The sequence below is a fragment of the Montipora capricornis genome, chromosome 11 (assembly GCF_036669925.1).
Source record: "Montipora capricornis isolate CH-2021 chromosome 11, ASM3666992v2, whole genome shotgun sequence".
Taxonomy (NCBI): Eukaryota; Metazoa; Cnidaria; class Anthozoa; order Scleractinia; family Acroporidae; genus Montipora; species Montipora capricornis.
Genome location: NC_090893.1, coordinates 31811915 through 31836914, shown reverse-complemented (window position 1 = coordinate 31836914; position 25000 = coordinate 31811915). Strand labels below are relative to the sequence as shown.

Below are 25000 nucleotides of genomic sequence, written 5' to 3'. Positions count from 1 at the left end.
AACATCATTCACTTTTTTCTAAATCAAATAAAATTAACTGCAACATATTGAAATATGGCAGCTGCAAAGAAATTACCCACTACTCTACTAAAATTACCCGAAAAGGACACATGCTGCAGAAATTCTGCAGCTCCTGTCAAGCACACATGCCTCAAAAATTCTGCGGCCCCTGTCAAGCACACATGCCGCAGAAATTCTGTGGCCCCTGGCAAGCACACATGCCACAGAAATTCTGCGGTCCCTGGCAAGCACACATGCCGCAGAAATTCTGTGGCCCCTGGCAAGCACACATGCCACAGAAATTCTGCGGTCCCTGGCAAGCACACATACTGCAGAAATTCTGGGTCCCATGCCAAGCTCACATGCCGCCGAAATTCTGTGGCCCCTGTCGAGCACGCATGCCGCAGAAATTCTGTGGCCCCTGGCAAGCACACATGCCACAGAAATTCTGCGGTCCCGGGAAAGCACACATGCTGCAGAAATTCTGGGTCCCATGCCAAGCTCACATGCCGCCGAAATTCTGTGGCCCCTGTCGAGCACACATGCCGCAGAAATTCTGTGGCCCCTGGCAAGCACACATGCCACAGAAATTCTGCGGTCCCTGGAAAGCACACATGCTGCAGAAATTCTGGGTCCCATGCCAAGCTCACATGCCGCCGAAATTCTGTGGCCCCTGTTGAGCACGCATGCCGCAGAAATTTTGCGGTCCCTGATGCACACATGCCTCAAAAATTCTGCGACCCCTGGCAAGTACATGAGCCGCAGAAATTCTACAGCCCCTGGCAAGCACACCTGCCGCAGAAATTCTGGGTCCCATGTCAAGCACACATGTCGCAGAAATTCTGGGTCCCATGTCAAGCACACACGTCGCAGAAATTCTGCGGCCCCTGGAAAGTACGCATGCCGCAGAAATTCTACAGCCCCTGGCAAGCACACATGCTGCGTAAATTCTGCGGCCCATGACAAGATCACATATCACAGTATTTTGACCCCAGGCCACTTACTATAACATCTTGAAAGACAAACTGTCAACTGTCATTTGAAACAAATTTAATGCAATTAAAAAATTTTACATTCAAGAAGTCAAATTGGAAATGTTGCAAGAAAAGAACTTATTAATACATATTTATAATTATCGAAAAACATCAAAATGTTTCGTAAAAGAGTATGCGCATTTCTTAAAAGGTAAAATAACTGCAAGAATAATCACGGCTATTCAGATTCAGAGTCTGGATTTTGTGCAAAAATGGCCTCAAGTCTTAGTCTTTGTTGGACATCACATGATTGGGATGTTATCCAAGCAGCATTTCGTCCTCCTTTGAGGGCTGCAATAAACGTACTTGCTTTCTTGCTATTTATATCAATCACTGTGTCACCCTCACAGGACATATGGTCTACTAACCAGGAAAAAGCATCCTCGGGTAAAATCTGGCTTTGTTTGCCATCTAAACTAATTAAATTGTCCATGTTTGAAGCACGCAAATGCCTTGTTGTTACTTGTCGGGAAACTGACCAGTGCCCAATGATAAATGTTGTCACTGATTCCGTTAAATAAGGCCCTGAAACCAAGAAAATCATAAAAACTTTATCTCTTTATCTGCTTCAATTCAGACCATCTTGTTGTTCTTTTAAGCTTACAAATTCTTTCCCAGAATTTTCCCTAGCAAACCGTACACTTAAAAAATTCATTTCAGAGAAATGTTAAGTGTGACGGTTAGCCAAAAAGTTAACAAGGCATTGGGTTAAAATGACTGATTTATAAAAGGAGAAAAACAATGACCGGCCCATAGCGAGTACGTATTAAGTAACTTAAATCGATCCGATTACGCTGACTAATCAAAAATCTCTTTCCTAACTTAAACAGTTTGAAATGGAAACATGTCACCTCAGAAAGCAAGATATGAAAGCTTATTCTACAAAAAAAGGCATTTTGGACCGTGAAAAAAACGGTTTTGGTCAAAGAAATGCTATATAGTACACTCCAAAATGCTCTAAATCTTTCAAAACTTTCAAATTACACCGCATTTATATTGCCATAATATGCCTTAAAAACCATTCAGATGACCAAAATCAGGTTTCCTTGAGGAAATTTGTTGTAATTCTCCAAGTTAAAGACCATTTCCCTTGCATTTAATCGAGAGGGAATCGACTGTCGAGGGAATCGACTGTCGAGGGAATCTCAATAAAGCACAATCAGTCATTGGCTAATTCATTTGCAGTGATGCTTTGCAACCGTTGACCCGAAACCACACCATTCGCTCTTGGCCAGTCTGCCATTTTAATTTTAATGTATTTGTAACTTTAAAAAATAAATTATAAGAAACAGTTCAGCATAGGTAAATGAAACATGTTAGTGATGTGCAATGCTGTACAAATACTTTATAAATACCTGTTCTCTCTCGTCCTCGATGACCATTCGTCACATAGAAATGTGCTGTTTGAGTGTCCACTGCCCCTCCTTCCTTCATCCTTTCTTTTACCGTCTTTACATCATCAATATTCACAAATAGTACAAGGTTGAATGATGTCGTCTTGGTGAAATTTAGTCGCGATATAAGACTAATCATGTTTAAAGCACTCTGCATACAAAGAAAAAGGATCACATTTCCATATAAAACACCTATGAGATGTTTCACGAGTTAACTTTTAGGAGCATGAACTACAGAATAGAGTGCCACGCAGGGCCAGCACATGCAAATTAGTTAGAAGGTTTAATTTGTAGAACGAGACGCACAACAATAGGAGCTTTTGTTATTCAATGATATGGAAATGAGTGGCCCTGTATTCTGTAGTGAAGACAACTTTTAAATTAAAACCACAAACCCCTCAACCCCATAATCATGCAAGGTTAGTATTGGATTTTTACATGCCTTATACAATCTGAAACACTACGATTTGCCTGCAGTGTTTTGAAGTTGGAAGTAACATTTTAAAAAATGTAAGTAAGTAAAAACAAATCTTATAACAAATTATATTTGTTATTATAGCCTTGTGTTTGGACGAGGGTAAGCATTTTAAACAGATCAATCAATTTGGATAATTCTCTTCTAGTCTGTCCTCTTCTCTTTATACTAATACTATTCAACTCTCATTAATTTTGTAAATTTGTTTATTTTGTAGAGAATAAATTACATTACATTGCATTAAAAGCATCTAAAAAGTGTAATCTTGCAGTTTCATATTGATGAATGTTTAAAGTTATTTACCTCACAGTCATCATATGTATCACCAACTGCCAAAAATGCTCCGCGGAAATTGGGCAACTTTGTTATAGCAACCTGTTGCACTCTGTTCAAATCTGAGGAAAAGATAATTATCCCCTTTGCACCATGTCTTCCGTCAAGCACACCATCCACTTCCTGAATCTCATCTGTATCTTTCTGCTGCTTAAGTCTTTCCAGGTAAGTCTGGAAATGGTGTGACTACTCAAAATCCTTCACCTGGAGGAAAGACAAAATGTCACTGTTAAACATTAATAACAATATCATATTATTACAAACATGCGTGACATTTTTCCAAACGTTATAATAGAAATAGTACATGATTTAAACAGTGATACATTGGTTGCGCTGCGCATCTGGAACTTGGATTTTTCCGAGTTCCCAATGGGTTCTATTAAGACTCTGATTATAGACTATACAGGCCTTCTGATAGGGTGCGATTAAAAAATGCAAATTATGCGATTTTTTCAGGGCAGATTGTGCGATTAGAAAGGCCAATTATGCGATAAATAATGTAAATTATGCGATTTTTTCTCTCAGCAATTTTAAGCTTGTTTTATAAGGTTTCAGGTTAAGAAAAACACTTTTTTGCTGCCCTAAAGACATTTTGAACACAAAGGAACAGTAATTACGTATCTCGATCGACATTAGTTGGGATAAATAAAAAAAAATGATGCCTTCTGCACTACCGGTGCACCACGTTAAAGTTGAAAGGACACAGCTAACATGCCAAATGAATGATCAAGGTGCTTGTCAACCACGAACTTCCGAAGATGTCAATCACAATAGGGCCATACCCCCATTTATACGAGAGAAAATAAGCCGCGGCTTACAGAAGATTCGAATGTTCACACTGTATAAATGGTACAAAATCTATGTTCACGTCTTTTTCAAGCCGCGTCTTATATTGACGTGGGAATATATATTCGTATAAATAGTTCCTTTTGCGTATTTTGTACACCGTGGCCAGAGTAAGCCGCGGCTTATTTTCTCTCGTATAAAAGGCCCTAATATTGCACAACCAGAAAAACATCAGTCCATCGTCCACGTGGAGCGTACCTGTGAGGTACTTTCTTGCTCGATCGTGAGCTGTCAGATTGGGCGGAAGGTGGGAACTTCCTTCTTCGTCGAAGAAAAAGCGAGCGTTTTCACAACAAACTTATCCATGAGTAAGTTTTTATCAGTTTTCAACGAAAGAAACTACATTTTGCCGAAAAACTTACAACTTTGCTTATTTTTCACAAATCTCTTCTCTAAGAGAAGGCAACTGTGTCATTTCAGTGGTGTGTATATAAGGGAGTGTTTGTGTTGCACCAATAGAAGGAGACTCGTACCAAGTCCCCGACATGAAAAATAAAGCCTTGAACTTCGAATGTTTACGAAATCGAAGGTGACAAAGGTTTTTTAGCCTTTTTCCAAGATAAATCATCTTTAAAATGGCGTATTTATGCAGGAATTTCTAAGAAACGTGTTGATTTATGTTTCATTTTATGAATTTTGTGTGTCCTTTTGTGAATTATGCGATTTTTCGTGAATTGTGCGATCGGATGCGATTCGAGGTCGATTGTGCGAAATCGCACCATCGCGTAATATCAGAAGGCCTGACTATAGTGCACACTGCACACCATGCAGAATCACCTCAACTCACCGCAAACCGTAGCAGCTTCTCTGGTAATACTTCATGCCCAAATTCATCTGCAATTTCTTCCCATGTCTCTGCCTTAAAAAATGACACAATGGCCTCTTGAATTGGCCGCAGTAACTTGATTTCTGAAGCTGCCTTCTTCATTTCCTCTAAGCTCATGTCACAGCTTGTCACCTGCAGAGACATCATTGGATGCACAGATAAATAACTTGAAGTTATGGCTTTCTCATTGATGTGTAATGAATTTATTGTTTCGGGTCATGATGACAATTTATTATTGTAAGTATTATTTTGTAAAAAGTTCTTCTGTAAGATCATGATCCTCCTAGAGTTAAGCTAACACATTTGGGGTACATTTACTTATCTAACAGAACAAGTAAAGTAATTCTGGACAGCAATAATTGTAGCTGTCAGTTTGTGTAACCCAGTGGTGCCAAAGGATAATGGTTTAGCTCCGGCCCTACTGGATTATTAGCAAACACTTATCAGGAAGTAATAATGATAATGATGATGATGATGATGATGATGATAATGATAATAACAATAATAGGAAATGAACTGCAACCTTACCTTCTCTAACAAGAAATTTTGATCATGATTTGAAAGGCCACAAAGAGGCTTCAACTGCCACTGCTTCAGTATTGGTTTCCCTTTGTTGACTATGTCAGTGGCCTTAGCCTTTTGCCCCTTCAGCTGAACATTTTCAAACATAGTATTTAGTGTCTGAAAATGTTTCCATCCATCTGCAGACAGCTGTGCCATGGCAAAAACTTCACTTAGGATTCGTTTCTACATATCAGAAAGGAAATGAAAAATAAATTAATTAATTAATCATTCTTAAGACCTTCTGTGTCAGAGTAGCCAGTAATGATTTGAATGGAGAAACATCATGAAGTTTCTTTGATGCTTTGTGTTTTTTTTCATGTAAAATCTGTCATCAATATGCCAATAGTCTGCACTGTGTTTCAAATCTCAACTCTTATGTTTTTTGCAAAAATAGTACATGTAATTGGATTGTACTACTAAAAAATAATGGTAATGCTGCTTGGTAAGTGTAATGATGACCCCTCACCTTCTTGTGGAGGAGACTTGCACACATGTCTCTCCATGAATCACTTGGCTGTGGTGGTTCACCAGTGCAATCTTGAATAGGTAAAAACAGCTGTGTGCGTGAAATTTCCACCTGGTAACAAATACACAATTACATTATTGCCTTTAAACCTTGATGTTCTCTCACTGATTGGCAATTTGTTGGGGATTTACATATTTCCAAAAGATCTGGAAAGAAGCAGACTAACAACAATTTTTATAAAAGTGACGACACATTTAAATTTGCAAGACATGTCTTGCAAATTTAAATGATTTACATATTCAAAAAACAAGAAACTTACTGGGATCAATCTGTTAGAGTGTAGTAAATGTATTTTGGCTTTTGCATCGGAGAGTCACAAGTACAAGTTATTATTATAAATAACTCATTCTCACCTCATCCCGGTATGTGAGCTGGTGACGAAAAGCGCCAGTGTTGTTGTGCATTGCACCAAGCCAGAGTGCTTCTTGATCGGACAGGCCAATGTAAATTCTGGCAACACGCCCTTGGAAGCTTTGGTTGTCTGGGTACATTTCATTGAGCTGTTTGGTGGCAAGCATTACATGGGTACCACCAAGGACTTCATATTCATGCTGCTCCACCTTGTCTACATTAAACTCTTCTTTATTCTTGATACCCTTTACTAGCACAAACAGAGCTTCATAATTTCCTGAGGGAAGCTCCTCCATACTCTTTATCAAGTCCTTCAAGAATCTGTCATCGACTGTTCTTATTTGCCTCTCTTTTGGTGGCATTACCAAGCATTTGACTGGGATAAAATAGGTTTTATCTGTACAAGAAAGACATTTGAGAAGATTAGAGTCTATGGTTTTGGATAGGTTAGGCACATGATAGTTTAGGTATTGTAGTTGTGTTTACTGTCTTATAAATTAATCTCTTTCAATTTGGCTTCCGACTTGCATTAGCTTTCGTAGTTGTTAAGGAAGCCATTACTCTATTTAATATTTCCTTTCCTTCATAATGATTGTATTTTTTTTTGTTATGAAAAGGGTAATAAAGTTGTTGTTGTTATTTCCTCACTTATTTTAGTCAAATGTTCTTATACTTAAGTTATTCATCCTTATAATTTGTAAAATAATGTGGTATATGTAATGAGATTTTATTCTATGTCCAGTTATAAACTGCCACATTCAACAGTTTCAAACTGACACATTCGTGTATACATATAATTTGCACTTACTATCAAACTGGCATTCATTGCAACGTTCCATTATTCCCTTCACACAGCTGGACTCTTCTACCACCTTTTGTTTATTTGTGGGCTGCACAGATGCGTAAAGTGGAGTCAGTTTTCGTTTTTCTGGTGCTTTGTTCCGATCCTCCACAGTATTCTCTGTTGTGGCCACTTGCTTAAGTCCTTCCAACTTACTGCAGATGTGGTTGGCAAGGCTATCTGCATCTCTGCTTGAACCTATATTTTTGAAATCACCGTCACAATCAAATGGATTAAAGTGACGTGGATTCAGTGTGGCATAATGGTAGCTTCCACTTTGGGTGGGAATGAACTCCATCTAACAAAAAAAAGCAATTAAAACATTAAATAAGTAATTATAGTCTGAAATAATCAGTCTGTTGTTTTCTTTCAATAGTGGAAGGCCATTTGCAAAATGAATTACTAATCAAAATATTAGATGTGTAATGGCAAAGGAATGCATTTTTTAGGCTTCAGTAATTAGGCCCTATGTACAAGGAGGGAGGGTATAACCCAGGTTTACAAGCAAAGTTTTCCAGGTAGGATTACCCTATCAGGCCCGACAACTCTTAATGACCTTGGTAAGAGCACTGGCGGCTATAAACCAGAAAAAAGGTTGTCCCAAGTAGCCGAGTTATCCCTAGCAGAGTGTTCACAAGGCAGGTAGGGTTATTTTGGTGCTAGGGTAACCCCAGCCCTGAGATAGGGTTACCCTAGCACCAGGGTAACCCTATCTGCCTTGTAAACACATTGCTCAAATAAAGAAATGTGTGAGTGCTGAGAACGCATATTTTATGAGTCAAATGAGTCAATGAGTCATGAGTCAATGAGACTCACAGTCGATATAGCAATAATTTGTTGATTAAGCCTAAGCCCTCGTTTCATTGATTAGGCCTAAGCACTCTCTGAAATTTTAGCTTTCATTTTATGGTTTAATTAACTGCACTAACTCGTTGACTCATTGACTCACTGACTCATGACTCATAAATACTTAACACTCGTGAGTGCTAGTAAGAGTAATCCTCCCTTCTTGTAAACAGGGCCTTTCGTCCTGATATCAATGCTACAATAGTTCATTGCTCCTGTGAGTTTCAAAGAAATGTTGCTTACATGTATGTTGAGTAACACGAAAATAATAATAAAGTAACAATAATATTTGAGTGTTAATCGATAAGCCAAAATATTCAGATTATTTCATAAAGAAAAAATACAATGTATTAAATGCAGCAATTGGACTTATCGCAGTTTCTGACGCCATGTTGGTTAGAGGGCAAACGCAACTTAACAACAGCTAGATTCACTTAAAAACTATGTCCCCATTATTAAAATTACAATGAATGTAATTATAAGAGATTTCATCCGAATTCAAACCTCCATTACTCCACTACAAAGCGGCAGATTTCAAAAACTTTTTTAGTCATTTGATAATAAATATCATTCACGCAACGGAAAATTTGATCATTGGAACAAGCGCCGCAACTGTCAAATGGGGAAAACAGCTAACTTCCGGTTGCTTTATCCCAATTATATGGCCTCCAGGTCAGACACAGTGAAGAGGTATATTTTGTTCACTCTACGATCTTTATCAGCAATCCTGAGTCATTCTGGGAATTGCTTTGCAATAAAGGATATCTTCATGCGAAGTCGTAAAACTAGTAGCGTTTCGTTTGTCTAATGTAAAATAAACAGAATGACCGAGGATTACTGATCAAGTAAAATGATTGCCGCGATGATCTTTTCTGCTTGATTTCCGTCGCTCTCTCGAGTCCGGTCTTCGGTCGAGCGTGCTCCTTTCCCGAAACGAAGGCCTGGCAATTTTGTAAGTTTGGAAAAACAGCACGGTTTTCTTGCATTCAAGCATGCACAGTAATTTTAAGCTAAGCTCCCTTTTAATAAAGCTTAACTTACCGCTCCCGCGAAAGAAAGAAACAAACTGCACTTAGAGTTAAGGCACGTCGGCTATATGGAGCGCCGTTTGTAAATTTATTATTTAGCCTTATAATTTTGTTGGGCCCTCCAATTATTTGTAAATAACCAAAATCAAGCATGTACTGAGGCTAAATAATAAATTTACAAAAGGCGCCCCAGCTACGGTTAGCTAGTATAAAACCACTAAAGAAGCTTGGCCACTTGGCCTGGCCTGTCGTTGGTTTCAACATCATTTGGCTTAAAAGCGATCGCTAAGTACTCACTCAACAAGAGGAAGATTAACCCACTCATTTGATATGATTTTTTATGCGATTTCCCCAATCACTAATAAACGCATGGGTATGACCCCAGTCGTTCAAAGCGTCTTCTTTGTAACAATACAACTCGGGGAGTATTATAACCCGGGAGCCAGCGAGCCATGTGAGCCAAGGGGCGAGTCATAGGCGAGCCATGCGAGCCAACATGCGAGTCACACAGTTATTGAAAGCTAACCATTTTAAAATGGGCACTTAGACTTAATAACTGTTTATCAGCGCTATTTGAATTGGGTACTTAAGACTTAAACGCGAAATTCGCATGGCTCGCAGATTTAGCAGACCCCAACTCGGGATATAAGCTAATTTTTACGAAACACACTTACCTTCAACAACTTCTTTGGATTCGGGGAGGAACCATCGCACAAACTCGATGTCGCTGGGGCGTCAGTAGCTACAGCTCCAACGATGTTTTGGAAGTTAGGAGTTCGTTTTCCTCCTTTAAACAAAAATGCAGCATTTGATGACAGTTTAATGCACCAGAGCTTCGTTTCTGTTCCTCTTCCCATTCTCACCGTCAACAACAATCACACTCAGGATAGCTTTCGTGAGTATTAGTTTCACTATAAAGGTTGCGCGTCGAGTTTGCACACACAGATTATCCGAAAGCGGAATAGACAGCATTTTTTGATCTTTATTTCTTTCTGCGCACTAAAACAATAGCGGCTAATTATGCAGATTATAAGAGGACTTGAAATTAAAAAGACAAAGAAACAATGTAACTTGTGAATTTCTCATATTTCAATAAATTCAAAAATTTGTTTCAACTTGTTAAGGACGTGGAACTGAAGTTACGGATAAAATAAATACATAACGGAATATAATTTGTAGTTAATAAATGCAAGCTTAAAAGTTGGAACGTGACACGAAAAAGAGGGCAGGGCGATAAAAAACTGAATTCTTACGCTACCGCATTTAGCTGCATTTGCATTTCGGTTGCTTTATATTGTCGGAACGACGCCTTTCACACTTTTTGGTCGGTATTTTGTGCCAGCCTTAATCACAATATTACTTTTGTCAATTTCCGGTTTACTCTCTTTCGCCCTCACATCCGCCTTGACCGGTTTCACATTGTTTCACATTCACGTTGCGTGACGCCCCTCAGTGCTGCTTACAGATTTCCAGACCTACGTAGATACAGTTTTACCGTTAGAAATCAATCCGACTATGATCTCCGATCACAAATTAGAACCTTTGGTTTCCAGTACTCCTAAGAAAAGTACTACCACATGTTTGGATTTGTGTGATTCCGACTCTAGTGTTTCAAGTGAGTTCGGAACACCAGCAAAGTTTCCGCGTACAGAATCTTCGTCAAGACGTTGGATTGATTTGAATGACAGCGATACATCCGAGCAAAATAACTCAAGTTGGATGCAGAGTTGGAAGTCGAGCCATGTTTGCAATAACATATTTGACAGGGAAGATAAAGCGCAAGCTGTCAATGGTAAGCTAGTAATAAAAATTATGCCATTGCGATAGAAGTGTGATCATCCCCAACCATAAATTTCTCGATGCTTTTGAGGGAAACTATTTCATCAGATTTCATATCTAGCCTGAGCATGTGTGACATACATGTATTTGCTGTGAAACATGTTTTAATACTTGCTATTTCATGAAACACAAGCATATAGGCATATAGCTTGATAGTCTGATTTATGTATTGTGCTGCTTCCAACATTAAGAGTTAGTAGCCAAAGTCATTTTTTCAAGAGCCCAGAATGAATTAATTCCAGCTGGGATCATTTTTTAATAAAAGAAAGTGAGGATGAATCAGGGCGCCCGTTCGGGCTAGTTGTTCAGAAATTTTGTCACGCGTGCTCGCAAATAAGGCGCCCCAGGCAGGTTTTGCTAAAAGCAGGCCCGCGGCCTGCCTCGGCCCAGCGGCCCGGAGGCCCGGTAGCTTACTCCTGATTTTCCACAGTTTTTTTGTCCAGCATAAATCCATGCACAGATCTGCATTGGGTTTGGGCGTGAAAAATGGACGACGGTGAGTTTGAATAGGCCATTTCCAAGTTCATGTCTGTCTCCTCTTCAAGGCGAGTCTAAGTGCGAAGTTTTTCTTATGAAAATTAGTTTTCATTCATATGTAAAGTAGAACTAATTACCATCACAAAAACTTTGCACTTAGACTCCCTTTGAAGAGGAGACGGATATGAACTCGGAAATGGCCTATTCGTTTACCATTTTAATCATTGGAATCCTTGTTTCTGTTTGTTGTTGTAAACAGACGAAAACAACAGAGAATGACAATGTTTTTCACTTAGCAACATGCAATGAAAGAAAGGATCGAAAAGGATTGTTTACTGCTGGACAACAAAACTGTGTGGGCCTCCGAGCCGCCGGGCCACTGCGGGCCGTGGGCTGCTGGCCGCTGGGCCTGCTTTTAGCAAAACCCGCCCCAGGCGACCGGGCGACCGTTAGGCAGCAACCTTGACCCTGTTTCTGAATTTTCAGAAGTTATCTCACTCCAGGATGATGATGATGAAAGCAGCTGGGTAGGAGTTGATACATTAACTGATGACGATTTAAGTGGTCCCAAACTACAAGGTGAGCATTTCGTGTCTTAATGCAAGGGAATGTTAATCAGTTTGTGTGCTGATTTACAAATTGCGGTGATTACATGTATGTTGAATTTTGTTTTTTGACAGCATTCCTTAACAGTCGATTATTATGGTTAAGCTTTTCAGAAATTATTTCGCTGGAGGATGATGATGAAAACAGCTGGGTGGGAAGTACGTTACCTGATGACAACTCGAGTGGTCCCAAACCCCAAGGTAAAAAGCAAGCATTTCTTGTGATGAGAGAGTTGGAAACACTGACCCCTAGTCCATGGACTACCCTGACAAACTACCCAAACGGACTACCCGTGGGAAAAATCATTCCAAGATTGTACATTTTGGACTAGAGATTACTGGTAATAGTCAATACTATAACTAGACAGTACTTATCTTGGATTATTGAATGGGCCTCCACACAAAGCAATGGCCCATAACCCAGTGAAGAATTCAGGCCCCATGCAAAACCTGTGGGTGTGCCCCTGCAAATAGCAAGAGAATTGTGAAATCCTTACAGAGAAAATTATCAAACCATTTTGCTAAGGACATCACATCAGATCGTCAAATGTGAAGAATCACTATTATTATTATTATTATTATTATTATTATTATTATTATTATTATTATTATTATTATTATTATTATTATTTTGACATTAACATTCCTTGGTTTTATTTGCAGGTAACCACTGGCTTATTTCACTACTTCAAGACAAAATAGTTTTCTTAGACTTAAAATCAGAACCAGAAGATAAGGTTACCAATCTACTTCAATGGCTAACAAGTGTTGTTACAAAAGTTAGAATTGTCACTTTCCTCAACAAGACAGTGAATGTGGTGATTACCAGCCAGGAAAACAAACCAGGAAAAAGTTACAACACTTTTCATGACCATCATCCCCCAAAACGTAGCTTAAAGATGCTTGGGATGGCTTCCACAGTAAATTGCGGTGGATCATCATCTGTCTTTCGAAATGCAACAAAATGGAACATGACAGTCTTACGATATTCTGATGTATTGTCTGCTATGGAAAAGTTTCCCTTTGCTCCAAAACACTCTCATTTTCAAACCCAAATTATTTGGGTTTGAAAATGAGAGTGTGGAAATAGTACACATGTAGAGGAGGGCATCAAAGTCAGGTATCTTAGGCCAGCTTTTGAAAAAGTTGAGGATTTTGTCAAGAAAATGTAGGCCAGAGTTTACAGACTGAGGTGAAGTCTTTTCCTTTTATAGATTTCAACACTTTAAAGTGGTACTACGACCAAAAAAAACAATTCTTTTTTTTCTTTGGATTTCAAAACTATGTTAACTAAACACTAACTGACCCAAGTTTTAAGTTCTGATTTTAAAAAGACACCTGATTATTTTAACTGGAATTTTCTTATTTATTGGTCTGCCATTACTAACTTTAAAATCTTGAGAGAGCTGGGTCGAGGAGAAAATGATGTCAAAGACTCACTATAGTTTAAGAATGAAATGCGTGTGTACGCGGCCGAATTAATATGCAGCACGGGAGTTTCGGGCTTTCAGACTTTTAAACACGTGTTTTGCATATGTAATAAATTGTGTTTACACGCTGAAATTTTAAGTTAGTGAGTAAATGACGTCATTTTCTCTAGATCCAACCCTTTGAGGCCCAATCGGCCTGTTTTGAACGTGAGTAATGGCGGACCGTGAAATCCAAAACTTACACTCAAAATAAACAGCCTTTGGATAAAACTCAAAGCTCAAAATTTTGCCAGGTAGGTGTTAAGCAAACACGCTTTCAAGATCTGAAGAAATAAAGGAAATGATTTTTTGATCATAGTACCACTTTAAGAATGGGTTCTCCTTTTGACACCTGGTATAATGAGAATTATTCTCAAAAGTAATTTACAACTGGCTGAATTTTGCAGAATCATACATTTGCAGTGGAAACTGGAACTATGAACTTGTTCATTGACCTCAAATAAATTGATGTAACTTGGCTGAACTTGTGAGCAATAAAATTGATGAATGTTATTTCAGTACAAGCAATTAATACTGCTGGAATCAACTTGTAATTTGTTTTGAAATGCTTAAGTATTTAAGCTACGTTGTATTTCCAGTACTACCACAATATTAACACGATATAAAAAAAATCAGTCCTTTTTGAAATTGAACCACTTTTTAAAAGCTTTTTTTGTCTCTGACTCGAGCAATAATATTCAAGTTTATCTGGTCGAAAGTACATGTCCTTCCCACAAGGACAAGTCACTTCTGATTCGCTTATTAAGCAGATTAAAACACATGGTAGCTATACATGCTTGGAATGGTGTGGTGCTGTGGTTGTAGCCAATCAGAACCAGGTTATTTGGATCTTTCACTACCCAACAGATTGGTATCTTTCATCTTGCTATCCTCCTTCTAGATATAACTGTGAGAAGAGATGAAGATGTTTTATGGGTTCTGAGCATTAATTGCTGTCAAAAGAGGTGCATGAGGAAGTTGTCTGTTGATGATATTCAGCATGCTGAAGTTCAGTTCAATGAAAGAAGACAGACTTGTAAGAGGAACTTTGTGTTGGAGTTCTTGCATAATCACAGCCATGTTAATGACATTGGAGAATATGAAACTGAATTCTTCATAAGGGGGAAGAGTGTATGCAAAGGAGCATGGCTTCTATCTCACAACATGAATAAAGAAACTTTTCGTAGAATTCTGAACAAGTTCAAGGACGGTGTCTTAGTTTTGGAACATGGGAACAAAGGGAAGAACACTGTTATGGCTAAGACTGCAGAATGTATTTCTTGGCTTCAGTTCTTTGTTAATTCCATTGGTGACCATCAGCCTGACAAAGGATGCATTCACCTGCCATCATGTTTCAGTAGGAGTGACATATATAGGAAGATGTTGGAGGAGAACACTGCATTGAATCTGCCAACTGTTTGCCTTTCCCACTTCTACAATATTTGGGAAAAACATTTCGCTCATGTTCTCATACCAAAGGTATGCAAAAAGACACTGTACTGGTATACATAAGAATAATTACTATTATTAATTAATATTATTATATCATCATATTTGCAAAGGCCTAGTAGCCAAGTAGTCTGGAAGAGTTATAAAGTTACACGGCAACCATCACACCAGAGTCTCACTTTTCATTGTAGTCTATTTCAACCCTGTATGAGTGTGACAATCTTCTTCTGAACTGTGTCGAAACTTTCTGGAAATTTGACGTGTAGAGGTTATTAAAGCACTTCGTTTCTTTCTTTAAATTTTATTTACTTTATTTATTTAGTTTACAACACTTACAATAATATTATTACAATACCAACAGTACTTACATTAGTTACAATGCTACCCCTATTACAATCAATACTACACTACTTACACCAGGTGAGGAAATTACAATTTTAGAGAGGTAGACGTCACATCACATGCAGATTCTTCGGTTAGATTTTGGAGTTAGAGTTGGATAATAACAAAAATAAAAAATGCAAATTTTCAATAATCTAACCACATATCCTCTCCACGCAGTATCCAAAATAACTGCATAAATAAATTGTTATAATAATGGTTCCCAGCACTGAATACAACTGTTTTGACTTAGCTGAGTATGTATGGGATTCCATAATTATTATTTTAATTAATAATGATTTACATCCTTTCTGCTTGGACTTTTTTGTAGATCATATAGGGGTATTAATCTTTAAAAAAATATTGTTCTTTATTACCTTTCACAGGAAAACCGTTTCACTAAATGTACAGATTGTACAAAATATAAACAAGAGAAAGAGAGAACTATGGACAAAGCAAGAAGAGCAGAAATTGATCGTTTGTTGAAGCTTCATCTTGAACTGGTTTGGTATGATTTTTCTATTAAGTGGGCTTGGGTCATTTTTTGCATTTGAAGCTGCTGAAGGTAGCAGACACAAATTTTTATTATCAAATAAGCAGCCACAATCAAATTGTAGGAGGAAGATGTAGATGTCAAATGATTAATACATGGGTGTAGGCTTAGTAAATTGAGTACATTAATTAGCACACTCAAAGACAGACAAAAGACTGGAAGTAACCTTGCCACTGATAACACTAATCAATAGGTATTATCAAAAATGAATGAACTCTTGACTTGTTTTTGGCATTAATAGGAGGGTCTCTTAGTGTGGAACTAATGTTATTAACTTGGTTTTATATTAGGCAAGAAAGAAGAGCTTACTACCTTCATAGGTACAAAGCAAGAAAATACCCAGAACGTTACATGGCTAGCATTGCAGATGGCATGGATCAACATACCACCAATATACCAAAGCTGAGAAGAATTAGCAAGGCCATGTCTGCCCTCACCACAGTTGGCACCCATCTTGTTGGTTCTATTGTACACAGTGGCCAGTCATCACATGGCAAAGAAGTTTATGGATCATTTGACTATTACCAGTTCCCACATGATGCCAACCTAACAATGACTGTGCTTCTGGATGTGCTGGTATACTGGACAAATAAATACTTACTGCCTCCCGTCTTATATCTCCAATTTGACAACTGTGTTCGAGAGAACAAAAACCGGTACATGTTTGCCCTGCTTGCACTTCTCGTTGAGGAAAAGATTTTTGAGAAGGTTTGTACAAGTAGTAGTTTCAGTCAGTTATTTCACTTTGAATTAGGGTTTGCACTTTTTTCAGGAGTTCAAATTCCATGACTTTTAAACGAGTTAAGGTCCAAGATTGTGCATAGCTCAGGTGTTAATGAGTTCCAGAGTGAAGGTGCAGCCACTGTGAATGATCGATCGCCCATTGTAAGAAATAAATAAGAGAACCTTGTACTGTGTGCGCTCCTTAACTGGAAGCCAGTGTAAATCAAGAAGTAGCAGCCTTATATCTTAGGATATTACTCAGATCAAATTTGAATAAATTAAGAACCTCTTTCTGCCCAACTCAGACTGAAACTGACAATATCATTGCTTGATAGAAACTCGTCTTTATTCCATTTATCCTTGCTTTGACACTGCAATGATTAATTTGCGGGATGTTTTATAATTTTCAATGACTTTCCAGGCCTGGAAGAAGAAATTTGTAAATTTGATGACTTTCCAGATTTTCCATGACCTGTATGAACCCTGCGAATTGAATACAGCACATTCATTTTAACAAAATTCGTCAATACAAGTTCCAAGTGCATAATATGAAATATTGAGTGACTTATCCTAAAGCAAATTGCTGCAGAGAAAGTGTCTGAAGCAAATTGATTATGAGACAGTAGATGTCAATATCAGGGGCTGGTTCGCAAAGATTCATAGCAGTTAAACTATTACATGTACCGTTAATTAGTATTAAGATTACAACTCTGTCAAATGATGCATCAGGTTCTCAAGCAAATACCAGGTAGCAAAAATTATTATTGTTTTCCTTTGCCTTTTTTCCTAGATAAGAGTAAATTTCCTCCCTGTTGGACACACGCATGAAGATATAGATGCATTCTTTGGAGTGTTCTCAAAGTTTTTGGACAAGTGTGATGTATATGTCATTGAAGGTGAAAAACTCTTGTCACATTTTTTTTTTACTCTACTTTAATGCCAGTCTCTTCACTTTGTTGATAGTAAGCATCCCCAGGATGATGGTGATAATAATAATAATAATAATAATAATAATAATAATAATAATAATAATAATAATAATAATAATAATAACGAGAAGGATATACTGTTAAAGTGATTCCAATGGTTATTGGATGTCTCGGAGGAAAAATGAAGGAATTGAAAGTCAATATGAAATGAATATTTGCTAACGATAAAGAAATAGAATTAATAGCATATGAGATACAACTGTAGCTAGAATTAATAGCAAAGGAGATGCAAAAGACAGTATTGGGGGAAAGTGAGTCCCTCATTAGAAAAATGTTATCTGGACTGGACTGTTGACATGAGGTGTCTTTATTATTTAGCTAACAAATTTGGTGTTAAAAGTTGCCCCCCCCCCCCCCCCCTTATACAATTGTACAATTCTCTTTCACACTTGGTTTTGATTTGTATTAAGTTGTATGATGTTGAAAGTCATGAAAGCAATGGCTACTATCGATACCTACGTTGTCTTTTAACCTTAATTTTCATCTAACTTTTTTAACATCTTTCAACAACTAGGCCTACTATATAGCGATGACCTTTCTTGTATTCTTGTATTCTAGATTTTATTTTATAGGAATGGGACAAAATTGTAGAGTTGGTTAATTCAGGAAATAATAATTTTTGTGTTTTTTTAGACTTGCTTAGAGCACTGTCATCATGTATGAGTAATCCCTCTCCAAAGCCATATAAGCTGCAAGTTGTGTATGATATACGATCATGGGTTGAGGAGTATGCAGAGGAATTGCATGCACATACAGTACCAAAATGTTTCAAGTTCAAGCGCAACGAGGCTGGGAAAGCTGAGATGTTTTATAGGAACTGGAGCCATGAAGAGTGGCAGGGGCCAGTTATTATCTTGAAGGTAAATTTCTATCATTTTAATTAAACTAACTGTCAAAATAGAGTACATGTATGGTCAACTATCATCATGATGATATGAATAATTGTGTCAGATCGTATGCAAAATGCATTGGTTTAACCAGTTAATTTTAGTTGATAAACCCATCAATATTGAGAAGGCTTAACATGTACACATCATTATATCAAAATTGCAGTAATCCAACAACTGATAGGAAGATTAGAAATTAGACCACCAATGTAAAGTTAACCTTCTTTTGTGCTTGGGTGCAAAGACATCTTTGTATGGACTCAAATTGTTAGACTTGTTGACTTAAAGGATCTTTTTTTGTGTGTGTATGTGTGTTCAGTCTTTACCTATTGGAAAGCCCAAGCTGGTCACTCCCTCACTAGTAAAGTTGGACATTGAGGCCCTGAGACGCGACATTCCCAGGTATCACCAGAACATGCCAAAAGAAGCAGCTGACGAATGGGAAGGGTGGTTCAGTCATCTGGATGAACTTACGTGTGTTCCTGATAGTTACTGTTGGCCAATCGACAAATTAAGACAATCAGCTCGGACAGCACCAGCCCCTCCTGCAGCCCAAATCTCTCCTGACTTGTTAGAGTTGCGAGACAGAGAGACTCGGCAAATTCAAGAGGTGAGTCCACAAGCATGCATTTAGCGTAATGTTTTTTCTTATTTGTTTTTTTTTCGTTTGCCATTACATGTGACCGGGAATGGGAAAACGTACACTAACGATTTTTCGTTTAACCGTAAAAACAACTCTTGGAAACAAAAATCGAAACGATTCTTATTATAGTTTATACGGATGACTGTAGTGTTTAATTAAACGGTGGACCAAAGTCCAAATTTATACGAATTTCCAAAAGCGTCAAACGCCTGCGGCCGAGGAAAAAACGAAAAGCTGAAATGAAGAAACGGTGTTAAGCAATATTCTTAAACGGACATCTTAAAAGTATCTCAAGAATTATTCTGACTGTTCGCGTAAGATAGATATTCCGACCATCTTTGTGTTCTTTTTCACCCAAATCAAGCTCCACCAGCGAGTCTTTTGAATTTTCTGAGTGATTGTTATCCTCAAGGGAATAGGTGGTTTTCACAGAGACGTCATCAAATTCTAAAATCAAAACCGCAATGTGTTTGAAATTTTATCTTTCGGAGGTTGAATATGACCTTGAAGTAAGTCTTTTTTCAAGTTTCGAGTTCCTGACAGCATTTTTAATTTCCGAATGGTCACCTTGCGTGACACCATGATATAAAGTTATTTGGTTGAAAATGCCTATGAATCTCGAGAGTCTGAGCGTTTCAAGTACATTAGGTGATACACATGTATTTTGTCTCATGAGCGAAAAGTAAGCGCTTTTATCGCTAAATGAATTCCAGTTATTCATGTGGATTTACCAAGGTGGCGGCTCGGTACAAAACTCTATAAAGTTGCGTGAAACGCTTCGACAAATAACTCAGAAACGATGTACTGCACACACCTGAGAATTGGTGAAGTACTTTATAAATGTGTCTCCTGCAACATTCCAAGTTTTTGGCGTATTTCATCAAACGGTTTCGATTTTTTTATGTTGCGTGACAGTGGGAACGATCTATTGAACTGGCCCCTTGGTGCGCGCTCTTTTAAAGGTCCAAACGTGGCTTGGTCTTGAAAGATATTTTGGGAAAGTAAGACAAACCGAGAAAAAGCGAACTGTCGGTCATTATGCCGATGTTAAATTAAAATCGACAAAATCTAGACTTTGACTTGACATTATGATCACTTAAATCATTGAAAGAAAGAGATGCTTTGATTTTGCAGTTATTTTTCCTACGAAGGGGCTATATGACTTTGCTGTTATTTTACCATTGCTAATGCTCCTAAATGTCCCGCTTTCAATCGATTACTTTAAAGTCTTCCAAGTTTTTTTTTCCGAGTCTTTGTTAAAAATTCGCGCAAACAAACACTTCAAATGACCGGAAGATTGTGTTGCGTGATTCAGTCATCCAATTGAGAAAAAGGTATTTTGATATTCTTTTCATGAAAATAAACTGAGCCACGTTGAAACAGAATTGTCTTCATTGGACACTTTTTTCAGTCTATTGTTATCTAGGCAATTAAAGGCACGCATCCGAAAGTCAGAGAATTTGCAGAATTTTGTAATTAAGAATGTTCCACAATGCCAGGTCTCTTGTTTCCGCTGTTCTTTCGGAGCAGAAACAACCGCCATCGCTTCGGCAAAGCATATTACTTTTCTTTCTTATCTTCTACTTTTTTCGTGGGGTAAATTTGGTGAGCTTCATAAGTGGAAACTGAGTTTGTGGTTATTTTGTCGAGGCAACTTGTAATGTCTCGTGTAACCATGAACTTGTTGATTTCAGTGATGTTTACATGTTTATGCGAATTTATTCCGCGGCCGCGCTTCGTTTCCTCGCAGGTATAGGGTCCAAAAATTCAAGGAAAACGATAAACTCAGTCTTTCCATGGAATAGTCCCTTATCAAACTGTTTAATTTAAATGTATTAATTTATTTGTCAGTTTTTGGTTTTTGATTTCAACTTTAATTAACATTTGATTCTTTACTGTAGATCTACACTGGCCGCTATAGAAATCCACGGCAAAGACAAGATCCTGTGGAAGTGACTGACAACTTTCTTGAAAACTTGCATCCTGGTTGTTTTGTGGCTGTATTTTTGGAAAATTATGATAAGATGCCAGTACTTGGAAAAGTATTATCTGTTGGGGAAATACATTTTCAGATTCATTACTGGAAAGGGTCATATGGTGGAAAATGGTCACCCCAACATCTTCCGCGAAGGAGAACAGAGCCTTGGCTTGAGGACTTGCCGAAATCGTGTATTGTTTGCTGTGATTTTCACCTAACAGAAGATAGCAGACTAATGCCATCTACTAAAACATTTCTTAAAATTAATAGGTATGCTGCTCTTAGAGAGTGCGTGTAACCAGGATTTGGATTTAATTTTTGAAAACCCAGTGAATTAATTAACCCTTTGATGTAGGAACCGGCCAAAACCGGCCAGACTTGTATTTACTCTGTCCAGACGATTTTAATCATCAATGGGTTAAAAAGTTCCACTAACCACCTTAGTCATTGCATTTGTATGTAGTACGAAACGGAATTATCAAAACACTTTGCCTTTTGAAATGAAATACAATTTGCCTCAGTGAGAGAGTTTCTGCTATTTTCTGTAAACTGTATATACATATGAATTAAAAGTTATTATTTAGTAGACAAATAGTGGTTTGTACACCAAAGCTGTTCTTTCATAGTGGGGGTCAGGGGGTTGACTTACTCTCCGCACATGTAGTTAGTTTGCGGCCAAAGTCAAAGATGTCTGCAGAATTTCTGCGGCACCAGTCAGAGATGGCCTCAGAATGTATGCAGCACCAGTCAAGGATGGCCGCAGTATTTCTGCGGCACCAGTTAAGGATGGCCTCAGAATTTTTTAGCCGCAGAATTCGGCACCAGTCAGAGATGGCCGCAGTATTTCTGCGGCACCAGTTAAAGATGGCCTCAGAATTTCTGCAGCAGCAGTCAGAGATGGCCTCAGAATTTCTGCAGCAGCAGTCAGAGATGGCCTCAGAATTTCTGTGGCACCAGTCAGAGATGGCCTCAGAACTTCTGCAGCACCAGTTATAGATGGCCTCATAATTTTATAGCCGCAGAATTTCTGCGGCACCAGTCAGAGATGGCTGCCGAATTTTTGCGGCGCCAGTCAAGGATGGCCGCAGTATTTCTGCGGCACCAGTTAAAGATGGCCTCAGAATTTCTGCAGCAGCAGTCAGAGATGGCCTCAGAATTTCTGTGCCACCAGTCAGAGATGGCCTCAGAAATTCTGCAGCACCAGTTAAAGATGGCCTCAGAATTTTATAGCCGCAGAATTTCTGCGGCACCAGTTGAGGATGGCTGCAGAATTTCTGCTGCACTAATCACTTTTAAAGTTTTGCAAGGAATATATATGAATAATAGGACGAGTGGCTCTTGGTAGACCATCTTAATTATTATTTTACTGCACTGTTATCCACAAACTAAGGTTCTTGCTCTTTTTCTCTGAATTCACCAGCCGTCCGCGAGAATTGCTGAATTCCTTCAAATTTATAATTTATTCAGTCAAAATATACATAAAAACAATTAAAAAAACAACTTTGGAAAACCACAAAATAGTTTGGAAGCCGTTCTTGGTTTGACCTTATATGGTAAATGATTGCGTTAAGCGTTGCTAAACTAAAAATGTTTTCGCCGGAATGCGAAATTACTCTTTGAATAAAGCCAAAAAGGAGAAAAAAAACTTTTTTGGGGGAAAGTTTGGATCAATTCCGACGTTTAGAAGTACGCGAAAAGGCAAGAAATGTTTTGTGATGAGCCTGCGTCTGTCTGACAACAAGGTATTACACAACATCGCATCAGTTCTCATCAAGTTTTTTTCGATTTCGCTCGTATTTGCTCGCTTTTTCCGCTCGTATTTCGTACTTCCAAATTTTTGGAGTTGAAGGAATTTAATAAAACAATTATTCCATTCGCGCTTGTTGGATATGAGACTGGTTATAGCCAACTCGGCGCTACGCGCCTCGTTGGCTATTTACCATCTCATATCCAACGCGCGCTTATGGAATAATTGTTAAATATGCATTTTATTGTTTTTCGGAAGCCGTATTAAGTCTAAAAAGCAAAAATTCCTTGGGTGTGAGAGATACTGCGCGTGTCCTCGCACGGCAGTGTCCTTTAATCTTCTGCGAAGTATGCTGTTCAAACAATTGGGTTGGATTCCAAGAAAAACCACTAGTGAAGTGGAGAGAATGGGCCAAATGAAAGACTTAAAGATAAGTCTTACAACTTTCAAGGAAAAAGAAATTTCATTTCATTTTAGTAAAATTGATTGTGTCATAGAAATTTCCTCCTCTGAGTTGTAATTTGCCAGCCTGCCAAAGTCATATTACATTCCTGGGGAGGGAGTATGCACAAACAATACTCCTCATACCTCAACAAATGGCTATATTTTTTACAGTTCAAGGGGTCTTGATCCATGCCAAGCCACTCCCACACAAGCTCTAGACTTTATGACAGAACTGTGTGAACAAGGACTAGGATATAGTGCCATGATCACAGTGAGGTCTGCCTTATCACAGGTAGTACACATTCCTTCAGGGGTTTTATTTGGAGAACTTTCTATTGCTAAGCAGTATCTAAAAGGAGTTCTTCAACAAAAACCTGCATTACCAAGATACGCTGTCACTTGGGACCCTTCTATTTTGTTAACCTATTTGAAGAGTTTATCCCCAGTTAAAGAACTATCACTAAAAATGACGTACAAGACTGTTGCCTTTCTGGGAGTTTTATCAGCACAGAGGTGTCAAACCTTTATTTTTTGGACATTCGGAACTTGGTGGTGAACAATTCCATTGTCAAGTTTTCGATTGGAGACAAACTAAAACAAACTAAACCTGGCAAACATCTACATGAGTTGGAGTTTCCATCATATCCCACTGATGTTAGACTTTTTGTTGTTGATGCTGTTAAAGAATACCTAGCATGCACCAAACATTTTCGAAGCATTTTTACTAGTTTCTGTGTCACATATGTTAAAGCGTATAAAGCAGCCAGCAAAGATGCTATATGTCGGTGGATTAAAACCACCTTAGAACTTGCTGGAATTTATTTGAGTCGCTTCAAACCTCATAGTATCAGGTCTGCGTCAGCCAGTGCAGCTGCAGTAGCTAAAGTTCCTGGTGACACTATTCTTCGAACTCCTGGTTGGTCAGGACCTTGCACTTTTGCGAAGTATGACAAGAAACCAATTCAGCAAAATGGAGAATTGGCAAACGTTCTGTTGGACAGTGCACTTATATAAAAGAAACCAAAGAAAATGATTTCATTATTTAAAGCAGCAACCAGAGACATCAAAGCGTGGACAATTCGAAACCTTTTATTTTCACTAACCCTACAGGCAGTAAGAATAAATAACTAGGAAGCTCCGCTTTTAGGCTTGGCTAAATCTATATATAAGATTCAAATAGACTCAAATGCTTGATCTTCCACTGCATTATTTGCTTTCAAACTTTATTGCCAAGCAAAGCGCAACCGCCGAAACATTCTTTTGTATATATCATTCTACATATCCATAACAACACCACCAACAGAGGGTGGTAGGCCTGTGCTGACACTAACCCTAAACAACAACCTGAGCGTCGCGTCAGCTGGCAATTGATCAGAATTTCCAATCCCCATTCTAGGCCCAAAAGTCGGATTTTTGATAAAGTAAGTATAACTTTGGTGGTCTTCTTGTTGCACTTTCACTCTCAATAGCCGCCATGATAATTTCGCCAAGAATGCATTAGCGCAGATAACAAGTGAGAATGGTAGAGTTTATTTATTAGTTTGACCGTACCGCAGCCCAATATTTGTCGGTCTCAAAATTGAATATCTTCATGTACAAGCAGGTTGGCCGCTGGTTGTGAAGCATCATTATCTTCTTTGCAAATTTGAAAGTGACTGCGATGTGGTTACGCTACTGGCTTTGCGCGCTGCCATCCACATCAGCATGTTGACCTTCGTAGAAAAAAAAAAAAACAAAAAGAAATTTTCATTC

General features: G+C 38.3%; 3 protein-coding genes across 4 annotated transcripts in view; 2 read left to right on the top strand and 1 right to left on the bottom strand.

Annotated features, from left to right (window-relative positions):
* Positions 1 to 1034: 1034 nt before the first annotated feature.
* Positions 1035 to 10064, bottom strand: LOC138024119 (uncharacterized). 2 transcript variants are annotated; one of them, XM_068871224.1, is made up of 9 exons: positions 9739 to 10064; positions 7158 to 7488; positions 6352 to 6746; positions 5939 to 6049; positions 5437 to 5655; positions 4870 to 5040; positions 3207 to 3440; positions 2390 to 2579; positions 1035 to 1559 (listed from the first exon to the last, which is right to left on the bottom strand). In XM_068871224.1, the coding sequence occupies exons 1-7, from the start codon at positions 9919 to 9921 to the stop codon at positions 3423 to 3425; spliced, it is 1428 nt and encodes a 475-aa protein (XP_068727325.1). In that variant the 5' UTR covers positions 9922 to 10064; the 3' UTR covers positions 1035 to 1559; positions 2390 to 2579; positions 3207 to 3422. The 2 variants fall into 2 exon arrangements, with proteins under 2 accessions (XP_068727325.1, XP_068727326.1); XM_068871225.1 differs by lacking the exon at positions 9739 to 10064 and adding an exon at positions 9362 to 9469.
* A 653-nt stretch (positions 10065 to 10717) lies between these two features.
* On the top strand, positions 10718 to 21649 carry LOC138024118 (uncharacterized). Its single transcript, XM_068871223.1, has 10 exons — positions 10718 to 10856; positions 11867 to 11959; positions 12092 to 12186; positions 14356 to 14933; positions 15671 to 15792; positions 16128 to 16545; positions 17351 to 17456; positions 18183 to 18409; positions 18756 to 19046; positions 20981 to 21649. The coding sequence occupies exons 4-10, from the start codon at positions 14424 to 14426 to the stop codon at positions 21353 to 21355; spliced, it is 2049 nt and encodes a 682-aa protein (XP_068727324.1). The 5' UTR covers positions 10718 to 10856; positions 11867 to 11959; positions 12092 to 12186; positions 14356 to 14423; the 3' UTR covers positions 21356 to 21649.
* Positions 21650 to 24467: 2818 nt separating this feature from the next.
* The window catches only part of LOC138023824 (carbohydrate sulfotransferase 11-like), a 27783-nt gene continuing 27250 nt past the window's right edge, over positions 24468 to 25000 (top strand). The window contains exon 1 of the mRNA XM_068870908.1: positions 24468 to 24669. The gene's annotated coding sequence lies outside the window, so the exon portion shown is untranslated. The remainder of the gene's footprint in view (positions 24670 to 25000) is intronic.

Excerpts from the sequence above, each read along its gene's own strand:
- LOC138024119 (XM_068871224.1), bottom strand. The coding sequence starts at position 9,921 with ATGGGAAGAGGAACAGAAACGAAGCTCTGGTGCATTAAACTGTCATCA. Across the intron at positions 6,050-6,351 it reads AGCTCACATACCGGGATGAG|GTGGAAATTTCACGCACACA; the intron begins GTGAGAATGAGT and ends ATTTGTTACCAG. Across the intron at positions 5,656-5,938 it reads CAAGTCTCCTCCACAAGAAG|AAACGAATCCTAAGTGAAGT; the intron begins GTGAGGGGTCAT and ends TCTGATATGTAG.
- LOC138024118 (XM_068871223.1), top strand. The coding sequence starts at position 14,424 with ATGAGGAAGTTGTCTGTTGATGATATTCAGCATGCTGAAGTTCAGTTC. Across the intron at positions 15,793-16,127 it reads CTTCATCTTGAACTGGTTTG|GCAAGAAAGAAGAGCTTACT; the intron begins GTATGATTTTTC and ends GTTTTATATTAG. Across the intron at positions 16,546-17,350 it reads AGGAAAAGATTTTTGAGAAG|ATAAGAGTAAATTTCCTCCC; the intron begins GTTTGTACAAGT and ends CTTTTTTCCTAG.